The sequence below is a fragment of the Mus pahari genome, chromosome 14 (assembly GCF_900095145.1).
Source record: "Mus pahari chromosome 14, PAHARI_EIJ_v1.1, whole genome shotgun sequence".
Classification (NCBI taxonomy): Eukaryota; Metazoa; Chordata; class Mammalia; order Rodentia; family Muridae; genus Mus; species Mus pahari.
Genome location: NC_034603.1, coordinates 30,971,589 through 30,983,986, shown reverse-complemented (window position 1 = coordinate 30,983,986; position 12,398 = coordinate 30,971,589). Strand labels below are relative to the sequence as shown.

Here is a 12,398-nt window from a genome sequence, read left to right as displayed (position 1 = left end):
GGCGTGAAATGGCCACACAATGACTAATCAATCAGAAAGAGGAAGTCCTGTTCCTGCTGGAACAATGTGGGTATTGTGAACCCAGAGAACACATGGGGGAAACAGCCAGCATTTCCCAGGGCTGATCTCAATCAGAGGAGGTCCAGGCAACTCCTCTCAAATGCTCAGAGCTTCGGAATGGTGAAAGTTGAGTGACTGACACTTTAGACCCTTCTAGAATCAAAAAATTAAGGTAATCACTCACTCCGATTAGATTCCGCTAGTCTGTCATTATTGACAGCTGGGTCCCAGTTGATGCCAGAATGTGACAAAGCACTGTATCACTAGACACACTCAACTCTCAGGTCACAGGTGACTCCAAATGATGATTGAACCAAGTTCCCAGTTGTCCGGGGTGAATGGTCTACAGATGAGCCACAATCCAAACTGTCATTTTAAAAATTGAAGGGTTTTCACATTGTCACAAAGGCCCTTCAGACCCAGCAGTAACTGTCACTCTAACACAACTTGAGGAATAAAAATTAAACCAAAAGACGCACTGGCACTTGGCAGGGAAGGCAGGCTCTGAGCAAGACCTAAGCATGGTGCAAACCAGAGGATGGAGGGAAGTGCATGGGGCTCAATGCTTAGTGTAAACTCTGCCTTGTAAGTGTGGCTCCTTACTGCTCTCCATCTGGGGTCACCAGAAAGCTGTGAACAGGAAGTAGATTACCAGCCCCTTAGAAAAGCAATTGGAGACATGCGCCATCAGGGGAGATTGGCCATCTCTTTGTTTATGTTCCCCAAATTTAAGTATGTATTCTGTCATCTGCATTGGTATGTGTTCTTAAAGTAGACATTATATATCAACATTGAGTTTGGGTGATATATTTTTAAATCTCACAATCCCAGCGCCATCTGGCAGCTATCATCTCACACGTACTCCTCGGGGCCTGTCGCTTTTGCTCTGCCATTATTCGTATCTGTTCATATCGTTAAGTATTCCTCATAATTATTTCAGAGGCTACTCAGCGATCCATCCAAGGAACAAATTATTATTAATGATGTCTCTGTTTGAGGATTTTTAAAGGTGTTTCCAGTCTTAGCCACGATAAGTGATGCACGGCATCTTCTAAATTGCAGGTCTCAAACAGCTTTCTGATTGTCATGAGGCACAGCAAACACTACCTGCTCAAGCTTTCTCCTCTGCGAAGATTTCTACATGCCCAAAGCCACCTCCCCTCTGCTGTGAACTGAGCTCTGTCATCCTCCTCCCTAATATTCACGGGCAAAAAAAAACAGGTGAGATGCTTGCCTGGTAAGACTCTAGGGCTCCGAATTACCAGCTCCAGGTCTCCCCCTCACTGTAGTACAACCCACAAGAATAAGAACAGGACACACAATGGATTCTGAGACCTTCATGAAAGCAAGGCAGAGGCCTCCAGGAAGGACCTTCAGGCTGAAGGACTGCTTGGCAAAAGCCCTCAGTCATCATTCCTGTCACAGAGGGCTAAAGAAGGATCTGGGAAGGATCAGTTTGCCTGGTGGCCCAGGCCTATAATCCCAGCGAGTCAGGAAGCTGAGGCAGGAGGGTTACAACTTCAAGACCAGACCAATAACCAAGTAAGACACTGACTCTAAATAAAAAAGGTATTTAAAAAGTAAAAACGTCATGGAGGTTATATGTTCTACCAAGCATGCACAGAGACCTACATTCAATCCCTGATACCAACAAATAAAAGGACCCCAAGAGCCAGCTTTTGTAGGGAGATGACAGAGCAAAGTGATGCTCTCATGAGGTAATGAGAAAGCTGGATGCTTTGTGGTATAACAGGAACAGAGCAACAGGGCCCATCAGCCCAAGCCTCATGGAGCCCAAGAGCCATCTCAGCACAAAGTACACCAGCCTATGGAAGTCTCATTTGGTGGGATGCCAGGTGACTGCCGAGCAGGCCAAGAAGCCACAGAAAGCAAACCAAAACCACAGTGGACATGAGCTGCTTAGTGAAGAGACCCAGAGCAGCAGGGGCTATCACAGCACCGACATACAAAGTACACCTCCCAGAGGCCCTTCCCGAGGCTCCCGAGGCTCCTGAGGCTCTGAGAAATTGTTACTCAAGTTACAGTTGGCAAAATAAGCCACTGTCAAATGACACCATAGGACTCCACTATCTGCAGGATTTGAGAGCCTGACTCACAGAAACAGTTGCCAAGGGCCATGGAAACAGTTGCCAAGGGCCATGGAAACAGTTGCCAAGGGCCACGGGAGAGGAAAGGGGAGGGGTTCACTAGCAGCCTTATCACGTCACGTCTTCAGTACCACTGACACTTGGAGATTACCAAAGAACATTTCTCCAGCCATCTCTCTTCTGAGTCTCCTATTATCCGTGGAACAAGCTCCTCCCTATGCTGTCGCATCTCCTCAAACCTGTCCAAAACCCAGTCTTGTGTCTGTTGTCATGCTGTACATCTGAAAAACTCATCCTCTGTCCCCATGCCTGCTTCTGTTAAATGCATGGCCATGCTTCCTGCTCACCCAAGCAGAAACTAACTCCTCCTTCCCTTCTGTACCCCAGTTTCAGGGTCTATTCGCCAAATATGTCTTCCTACTTTATTCTCCTCCTGGTTCGTTCTCCATTTGAAAGACACAACTAGAAACATTTATTAATCCATTCGTTTCTACACACATGTACCAGTGCTCACTGAGTGCCAAACACTAACCAGGCATGAGCAGGGAAAGAAAATGAGCAATATCTGATTATGTCACACTCCTTTTTAAAATTCATTATATACTGCTTAAAATAGAAAAGGCAAAACTCCCAGTTTTGGGATTCCAAACTCCTCAATGCCACACCCCAGAAAAGTATCTCCATGTCGATTATTTTTATGTCAACCTGACACAAACTCGTCATTTGGGAAGAGGAAATTTCAACTGAAACAATACTGTCGTAAGAATGGCCTATAGGCAAGTTGTCTTGTGGGGCATTTTCTTGATTAATGATTGGTGTGGAGCCAGGAGGCAGAGGCAGGTGGATTTCTGAGTTCAAGGCCAACCTGGTCTACAGAGTGAGTTCCAGGACAGCGAACAAGCAAGTCATGAGGAGCAAGCCAGTAAGCAGTAAGCCTCTGTGGCCTCTGTCTCAGTGCCTGCCTGCAGATTCCTGCCTTGGATTTCTGATCTGACTTCCCTGAATGATGGACTACAATCTATAAGATGAAATAAGCTCTTTCCTCCCCAGGTCGCTTTAGTCATGGTGCTTTAGCTCAACAATAGAATCCCTAAGACAACACCCACCTTGACTTCTATAATTAAGTCTGCCCTGCACACACACAATACATACATAGATGAACACATAAATAATACATGCACATCTGCATATGAGTAAATATATATAAACATATATATGTGCACAAACTGGTACAGACTTGTGTCGATGTAAGTACAATAGTGCTTATACACAAGTGCTCACTTACATACAAATGTAGATGTTTGTGCACACGGACATGTATATACAAACACAGACCCCTACTTCACACTCTCAACATCCATCACTGGTGCCAGAGGAAATGAATCCATCATGCACTAACACATGATAGTGAATAAATAAATCATCAGGGATTAAAAGGCTCAGGCTCAGGCTGCACCTGGACCTGAGTGATCTGATCTAATTAAATTCAAATCTGAAAACTGAGGCTGAAATTAGGAGATACTCATGACCACCACCACCACCACCACTGCTCAATAGTGTGAGCATGCACACACACACACAGAGAGAGAGAGAGAGAGAGAGAGAGAGAGAGAGAGAGAGAGAGAGAGAGAGAGACTTCTTACAGGAAGCTCTACCAGTACTTTGTCAGATCAAAACAAAGAATGTACCCTGTCTCCTGGCCCCCATAATACAGAGTCCTCTGAGTCCTTGAAAGGAAGACCAGAATGTCCCCACCCCCAGTTCCACCCCTGAGTCCACAGGTCTGCCAGAAAGCAGGTCCTTGATCTCTTCATTCCCTAGGATTCTCAAGTCATTTCACATCTTGTTTCTCTGAAGCCCTCGCCACCATAATAGACCTGCCCCTGTTCCTTAGTCACTGACAATGTTTTCTTCCTTTCTCAACCTGTGGGTCACAGCCCCTTTGGGCATCAAATGGCCCATTCACGGGGATCACCTAAGACTATCAGAAAACACAGATATTTATATTACAATACATAGCAGTAGCTAAATTACAGTTATGAGGTAGCAACAATTTATTTTTATGGTTGGGGATCACTACAACATGAGGAACTGCATTAAAAGATCGCAGCATTAAGGAGGTTGAGAACCACGGTTCTAGAGTGTTATGCTATCATTATCAGTAGGTCTTCATCTCAGAGTGCCGTGCAAACATCTAGCCTCAACATCCCTGAACTACTCACCTCCAACAATCTGTCCATCGACCTATCTGTCCCTCTCCATGGTGTCCTCACTTCCTGTTGTAGAAAAATTTAATCCCAACCCAGGGGTTCTACCCCACCTTTGATCATTCAGCTCTCAGATAAAAGGCACACAACTTTTATCACTTACAATGAGCCTAAACGGCACAAGCCTTAACCATGTTGCTTTCATCTGGCTAAGAAAGGAACTAACACCGCCTTGCCTCTCTGTCTACCACGTTTGCAGGACAAGCGCCCAGCACCAGTTAGGCAAAAGCTGGTTCTTCCTAAGTGTCTCCATCTCGGCCACTAGATGTGATAGGGGACGGATCTGACTCCCTCCATGCCAGGTCTCAGATGGAATGTTGGTAGCTGGCATTTCTATGTTGTCTACCAGGCACACTCTAAGCATCCTATGCTAACTAATTCTGACAAAAGTCAATTTTATCCCCGTCCCAGAGGCAAAGAAACTAGAGCCTGTGGATAAAGGAAAGGCTTTCCTTTATCACTGCCTCTGCCTCAGATGCATGTCCCATTGCTAGCATGTCCCATTGCTAGCCCATCCCACAGGCTCCCCTTCACTAGCTTACTGGCTTATTTTCCAAAAAATGTTTTTTAATTCCTGTCATCTGCTCCCTCTTCTCACCCTCAGCAAATGTCCTTTCTGATTTCAGAAAGATCCATGAATCCATGATCCAGGAATGCTCTCACTTCCCTCTGTAGTTTGTACCAACTCACCACCAGACGCTCCCAGCCACTCTGCCCTCCGCCCATTTGCTATCAAAGAATGGCTTTCCACTTATGCCCCAGGCCTCTGTACTCTGAACTCTCAAAATGGAATGGTCTTTGGTAGAGCTGGGCATTCTTATAATCTAGAACTATTTTTCCCCCTTAGCTTTCATGACAGCACGCAGACCAAATTTCTCCCCACATGGCTCAGTCTCCACCGATTATTTCTGCAGACCTTCTCCATTTCATCCCCACGCTTCCCCAGTGTATCAAAGGCTGTCTGGCTCTACATCCCACCAAACTTCAAATAAAAACCCAAATCCAAGTGAATATCTTTATTTGTAGTAAGATCCTATCCACCCCTTCCAGGGCCCTGACTTCTCCCAGATTTTGCAAATCCCTGGAAGTACAGATATAATGTAACTGAGGTGGATAGTCCTGGGAGAACAGAAAACCAATACCTTAGATTAAAAGCTAAAAGAGCATTTCCAAAAGACCACAGGCAAAGCTGTTTCCAACTGGGAAGTGATCTGTAACCAGATGTTTTACAGGAATCTCTCTGGGCATGAATTTAGTACACAGCAGATCAGAAGTGCTAGCCACATAAGAAATATGTGTGGGTGCCATGCCAGGAAACCTGGGAGTTCTGACAATAGAATTTTTTTGTTGGGTCAGAAATCCAACTAAACAACAAAGATGTTAATGTGTCTCCTTGGCATGGTGGAGGAATGCATCAAATACTTCTAGGACCCAGGAACAAACCCTTCGCGGTGTCATGTGGGTGACCTCTCCCTGGCAAAAGCCTGACCTTTGAGAGCCCAGCCTTCTCCCTGATGGTCCAGAGGATGACCGACAGAATTCGCCAATGTCCCTAACTGTGGTGATATCACACGTTAAGCAATTCATTTTGAATAAAGTGTAGCACAAAAGCAACAGCATGAGTTCAAGAAAGGCCAGAAACAGGACTTGAAACAGAAACAAGATACTTGAAATTCATTAGCCATGAGGTTCTCACCTTTCACACAGAGAGAACTTGTGATTCTCACCGTGTGGCAGTGAGAGGACTTGTGGATTGTCGTGAAGATTTCATAGCTAAATCACATTCAGTAGTGAACACAGATTTAACCACATGCTATGGACCTCCTTTTGGGATGGCTGTTGTCAACATAGTTAACATTCAGGAAGGGGTGTCTCCCACCATACCAACACAAGATGACCCAAATGTACAGGCTTGAGAAGTTAACAAAATTCATCTTGCCAAAAATGAGTCACTGCACATAGAAAACGGAAGTAAGCCTTTAAGTAGTATATAAAAAGATCTGGTTAGGGAGCCTTCAATGCACTGGTCCTCCCCATTACCAATCCTGGCCCACACATTTGACTTTCTAAGTGCCAAAAGCACTGTTTACACCATCTGCCAACCAAATTAACCCTCTCTGGAGCTGATCTCTTAGCCCAGCCAAGATGAAGATATCTGTGTTCTCTTGAGGCCACACAGATACACACATGCACTTAAGCACACACAGTTCTGAGCAGAGCATCCACACAGTCCTTGGCATAAGAGTGTATGAGCCATGTGCATATGTGTTCACGAATGTGTACACACACCTGCATATGCTTGCATACATATACACCTATGTAAGTCACCAGTCAAGTCTGTAACACTACACACACACACACACACACACACACCACTCACACCTTTGCCACCCTTCATTCCAGTCCTAGACTTTCTTGATCTTCTCTTTTTGGGTCTAGAGCCATGGTCTAGAATGGTCTTATAAGCAAACTTAGGCCAACAAGCATCATATTCCTACTGGAAAGGGCCTGGGACTTAGGTATAAGAACAATGATAATGAAGTCATAAGGAAAAGCATCCATCTTTACCTCTTGTTCTGGTCAGTTTCGGATGTGGACTTGACCCAGCCTAGGGTCATCTGTGGGAGTCTCAACTGAGGGATTACCCAAGTGAGATTGGCCTGTAGCCAGGTCTATGGGGCACGACTGACATAGGAAGACCCAGCCCACTGTGGGTGGTGCCATTCCTGAGCAGGTGCTTTTCCTGGACTGTGTAAGAAAGCTATCTGAGTATGAGCCTGTTAGCCAGCCAGCAAGCCACATCCCTCCACCGGTCCTTCCTTGAGGGTCCTACCTTGAGTTCCTGCCCTGACTTCTCTCAATTATGGCTTATGACCTAAAAATACAGGCACTTTCCTCCCCCAAGTTGCTTTGATCAGAGTATTTTACAACAGCAACAAAAATGCAAGTGGATAGAATGCCTCTTTATAAATATGCCTTGAACAACTTCCTGAATATTTTTGACCCTCAGGTTCCCTATACTCAAGACAGGCATCATCCTATTTGATGGGAGGACATCATGCTGACCCACAAAGGTTAGGTTCCTCACTTTCTTGAAAACCAAAGCCCTGAGCTACTGGTACAAACTATATTCTCTAATTTATAACTATACTTTGGTTCCATAATAAACAAGAAAGCTACTAATAGTGATGTCCAGGGTGAGGACAAGATTAAAGCCCAGAGCACACAGAGTATTATGGTTTTCGGAGAAGACAAAGACCAAAGGCTTTGTAGGTAGAGTCTTGGGTTCACCTCATTTCCCTGAAGTGGAAGCTAAGTGTAACTAGATTGGAAATTCAGAAATATTTACCTGTTTGGGATGCTACACCAGTGAAAGAAGCCACCTCTGAGGAACAGTAATGGCAAGAAGAGAGCTGATTCCTGTGCCTCTCATAACCTGTAGCTTAGAAGTGCCAGACAGGAGAATACACACACACACACACACACACACACACACACTGAATAAAAATTCAGTGGCAAAGGAGCTCAGAGCCCTGTAGCAGGACACAGGGCAAAATAGACTAAACAGCACCTTGGCCCATAGACCTGTGTCAGACAAACTGTAAGATGGTGCCTCAAGGATCTCCCCTCAATCTGTTCACTTCTGCTTGCTTATTGTTTGTGGTTGTGTTTGAGACCAGGTCTTCCTATGTAGACCAGGCTGACTCCAAACTCTCAGAGATCTGTCTCTCTCTGCCCCCCCCCCGAGTGCTGGGTCATCCCCAGCCTACAGATCACATCTTCATATACTATCCTTAAGCATGAGCTTAAGGGGGACATTTACTTCTAACAAACAGAATTAGTCCAAATGAAAGGTTGTCATGTCTGGGAGTAAGTCATAAAAATCTTTGGATTCTATCTTTTTTCCCTCTTTTCCATTTTCAGGTGTGTGAGAGTGGCATGCTTGGGGGGGGGGGGTGCACATCCACATAACGATCTGAGGTTGATATCATGAATCATTCTTGAGGACTCTCCCATCTTATTCACTGAGGCAGGGGCTGTCAATCAAACTCAGCTCTCACAGATGTGGCTAACCTCACCAGCCAGCTCGGTCTGAGGTTCCCTGTCCTTGCTTTCCTGGACTGGAATTCCAGGTGGGCCTTTTTTACCCATTAGTCATTGACACGGGTTCTACGGATCCAAATTCCGGTCCTCGAGCTTGCTAGGCAAGCACTTTGACTGCTGAGCGCTCTTCCTGGCTTCCGGCTTTATCAATTTCCTGCACATTATATCTGTACAGAAGAGGAGGCAGATACTGCCATGTTGAGTTGCCCCATGTGCTTACGGTGTCCTGGGAGATTTCAGCAAGGAAGAACTGAGGCCCCTAGTCCAATTGCCTATAAGGAACTTAAGCTTTCCAATGAGAATAACCAGGTGTATCACTTGGAGGTGGATTCCCATGCTACCGCCCTCAGCCAAAGCCATGACTCTTGTTTCATGGAGAGATCTGGAGATGGAGGCAGACAGTGAAAGTACCTTCATATTTCCCACCCATGGACAACGAGATCACAGTACTAAGTAACTAAATGTAGAGTAACTTCAAGAAATAACCAATAAAGGCCCTTTACCCAATAGTCTAAGAAAAAATGCCCTATGTGACAGACAGAGAGGGGATTCCTACAGCTTCCTACTCTGACAGCACCGGGAAAGCACTGATTGGACAGTTCCTCCTTCATCCACCCCCATCTCTAAGAGACAGATAGAATTTCCTACCAAAAGAAGTGAACTTATGTATGTGACTGGGTTTTAATCTCCTAGGAGTCACACCTCTGTGCACATTTGTAAGAGATCCCTCACATTTGCAGAGAGATTTAACTGAGGGACAAAGATTCACCCTGAATGCTAGTGACACCATCTGGGTCACCACTGGACACAAAAGAGAAAGGGGAAGCCAGTCAGCTGGACACCAACAGACACTTTTGAATGGGGACACAGTGTAACCAGTCACCTTGCTCGAATGCCATGCCACCCTGCCTTGACAGGCTGTGCTCTCAAACCTTGGGCCAAAAGAAACCCCTTCTTTATGCTGCCGGAGGGGGATTTATGTCAGCAATGAGAAGAAGACCTAATCCAGTATGTAAGGAACTGAAGCCTATCAAATGCTCCAGAAGTGAAGGTGCGATTCTAGCAAGGTTGGTTTTGACAAGGCTACATGGACCTGGTAGAGGCAGGGATGCTGTCAGAGGGACCAGGATTGGCATAGGGATGGAGCCAAGAGTAAGAGGGGGAGCTCCAAGCAGTCAGGGCGTTTGCCTCACACATGACTAGATGTATATAAAAAGTAGATATTTTGTCATTTTTCCTTCTGAAGATCAAACAAAATGTGCGTGGTATTAAAAGGGGGGGTGTCAAAGTGGTCAGGAAATCAACAACAGATCTTACCACCACAGGGCTGTTTTCTCCATATGGCCACATAGACACTATCTGGGCTCTCCCTAGGCCTTCAAGGCCAGAGCCCATCTGCCTCTGCTGCCTGTATGTGAGTATACATATTCACATATACACCCACCCAAAATTATGAAGGGGTCTCAGGGGCAGGTTTCCATCATCTGAGAGCACAGGTTCGAGAATAGAGGGTTTAAAAGATCTGCCTGCCACATGATTCCACGGGGCCCAAATCCTCATGGGCCCCATGAGGATGTTCCCTGAATTGCTCATCATCTCAGACACAAGAATAAAGAAGCTTTTACTGCACAGAAGACCTTGTCTCATCTCACTCTCATCCCCACCCCAACGTTCTTCATATGCTATGGTGAGCACCCACCCTTAGGCCAGCTTTCAACCCCAAGACACTTTGCCTCTGTCTCCTGGCTACAAGCAGGAAGAGCTGGGCTTCCCCTGCACCTGTCTCTCCTCCATCTCTAACCCCTGTCTGCCCCTCCTCACACAGGAGCAGGCCCAAGAACTGGGAAGTATTGTAGGTCTTTAACATCCCACCAAATGCATTCCTTTTGAATTTACGCTACCCGAGAGAACACTGCCAGCCCTTCAAAACTGTCTTGTTCTCCTTCCCGAATGCAGCTCAGAGGAGACAAGCTGACTTTTGCTCTCTAGGGTGGGAAATACAAAAGGCAGTAGTAGAGCAAGCTGCTGCTGTCCAAACCACCCGCCCCTCCCAGGCCTTGCGCCTACAGGGACGCTGCGGCTTTTCTGTCCACCGAGTGGAAATTCTAGATGCAGAAAGTGTCCAGACTGACCCTGCATTCGCGCCTCTGCCAACGACCGTAAACCTGTTTCTGTCCTGCTGGAGCTGCAGTGTGGAGCCAGAAATCTGGAAGAATTTAACGCGTAGTGGATTCAAACACAGGAAAACATTGTTCAAAGTAAACACTGAAATCCCTCCCTCATCATGCAGGAATGTGGAGCCAGCAGGGTCTGAGCTCAGCAGCTTCTCAGAAAAGCCCCTGCTAAACCCAATCAGGGCCCTGCACCCGGCTCTCCACACACGCAGTGGGGTGCGCAGTAACTAGGGGACCCTCTGCATAGCCTGCGAGCAAAGGCAAATCCTGCCTCTGACCTTGAAAAGCAGAGTCATCATGAGGGGAGAGGGGCTCAGGATGCAGTGGGACTTTCCATTTCCTTTGCTTCCAAGGGCTGTGAAAGAGTCGCTTTTCCTGGAGAAGAAAGGAGGCTCTGTGGCAGCGAAGGAGCTAGTCTCCTGCCCATGTGTGAGTGCTCCCTGGACAGAACAGGGCCACCGACATGCGCTTCCCTTTCCCTGCGCCTTAACTAATTCCATCTCTCCGAAATCCTGTGCCAAAGTCCCCGCCCCACTTCCGCTGACTCTGGAACGTGGAAAGAAAGAACTGCTTTATCCAAAGGCTGTAAAATGGATTCCAGAAAGTGGGTTCATGTTTAATCATCTGTGTCACTGTGTCCTTCAAGCTAAAGCATTGCCTTCAGTTCCCCCTCACGCAGATGCACGGAGCTGAAAAAAAATGGTTGTAAGATTCTTCACAGTGAGGAAGGATTTGTGAGGGATGCAGGTTCCCATGTGGCCATTTCTGGGTTTTGAAAGTCCTCCAAAGAGCTCAGGTTGAAATTCAAGCCTTTGGGGGACTGATGACACAACACACTTGAGGGATTAAGACAAGAGGGTAGTCAGTTAAGGGACAGTCTGAACTTCATAGGGAGTTCTGGAAGTTGGGGAGGAGGCAGGAAGAGGAGAGAAAAGATGTGAGGAGAGAAGGGAGGGAGCGATGGAGGGAAGGAGGGAGAGAGGGAAAGAAGGAGGGAAGGAGGAAGGGAGGGAGGGAGGGAAAGAGGGAGGTAGGGAAGGATCTAATCCCCAGTGTGAGGCTGTAATGGTCAATAATATTGTTAACTTGGCAGGCTCAAGGATCCCCTTGAAGACAAGCCTCTGGCAAACCTATGAGAGATTATCTGGGTTTGGCTAGGATCAGAGTTCGCCTGTGAGGGATGCTCTTGGTTAGATTCATTGACGGGAGGTAGGGCTCACCCACTGTGGACAGCACAGGGCTGAATGAAAAGGCTCAAGATAAACACAAACATTCGTCTGCCTCCTTGACCATGGATCCTGATGCCCCAAGCTCCTGCAGCAGGGCTTCTCTGCCGTGATGGACAGGGTTCAGGAACTGGTGTGGGCACAAATATCGACACTCAAGGCAATGGAACAGAATAGAGTGGCCAGAAGTACACCCACACAGCTACAGACACATACTGAGCTGGTGAAACTAAGTGTCCACATAGAAGAATGAAAGTAGACTGCATAGAAACACCTGCAAATCGGATCCAAGGTCAGTGGAGACTTTAAATCACCAGACGAAAGCAATGACTCTACTAGCACAGCAAGTGATCCCGAGAATCAATGGACGGTGTTACATGAAACTTAAAAGACATCTAGTTTGGAGCATTCAGTGTCAAACAATATCTCAATCAACATAGAAGAGGGCCAATTATCTGA

The 12,398-nt window shown here is 46.5% G+C and overlaps 1 protein-coding gene across 2 annotated transcripts in view; it reads right to left on the bottom strand.

Annotated features, from left to right (window-relative positions):
• Cdrt4 (CMT1A duplicated region transcript 4) overlaps positions 1 to 12,398 on the bottom strand; it is a 29,758-nt gene that overhangs the window by 9,631 nt on the left and 7,729 nt on the right. Inside the window, exon 1 of one of the 2 annotated variants that reach the window (XM_029546540.1) lies at positions 10,672 to 10,699. The exons of the other annotated variant lie outside the window; for it this stretch is intronic. Coding sequence (XP_029402400.1) covers positions 10,672 to 10,678 — 7 coding nt within the window. The 5' untranslated portion in view covers positions 10,679 to 10,699. Of the gene's footprint in view, positions 1 to 10,671; positions 10,700 to 12,398 lie in introns of those variants that run through there. 2 annotated transcript variants of the gene reach the window in all.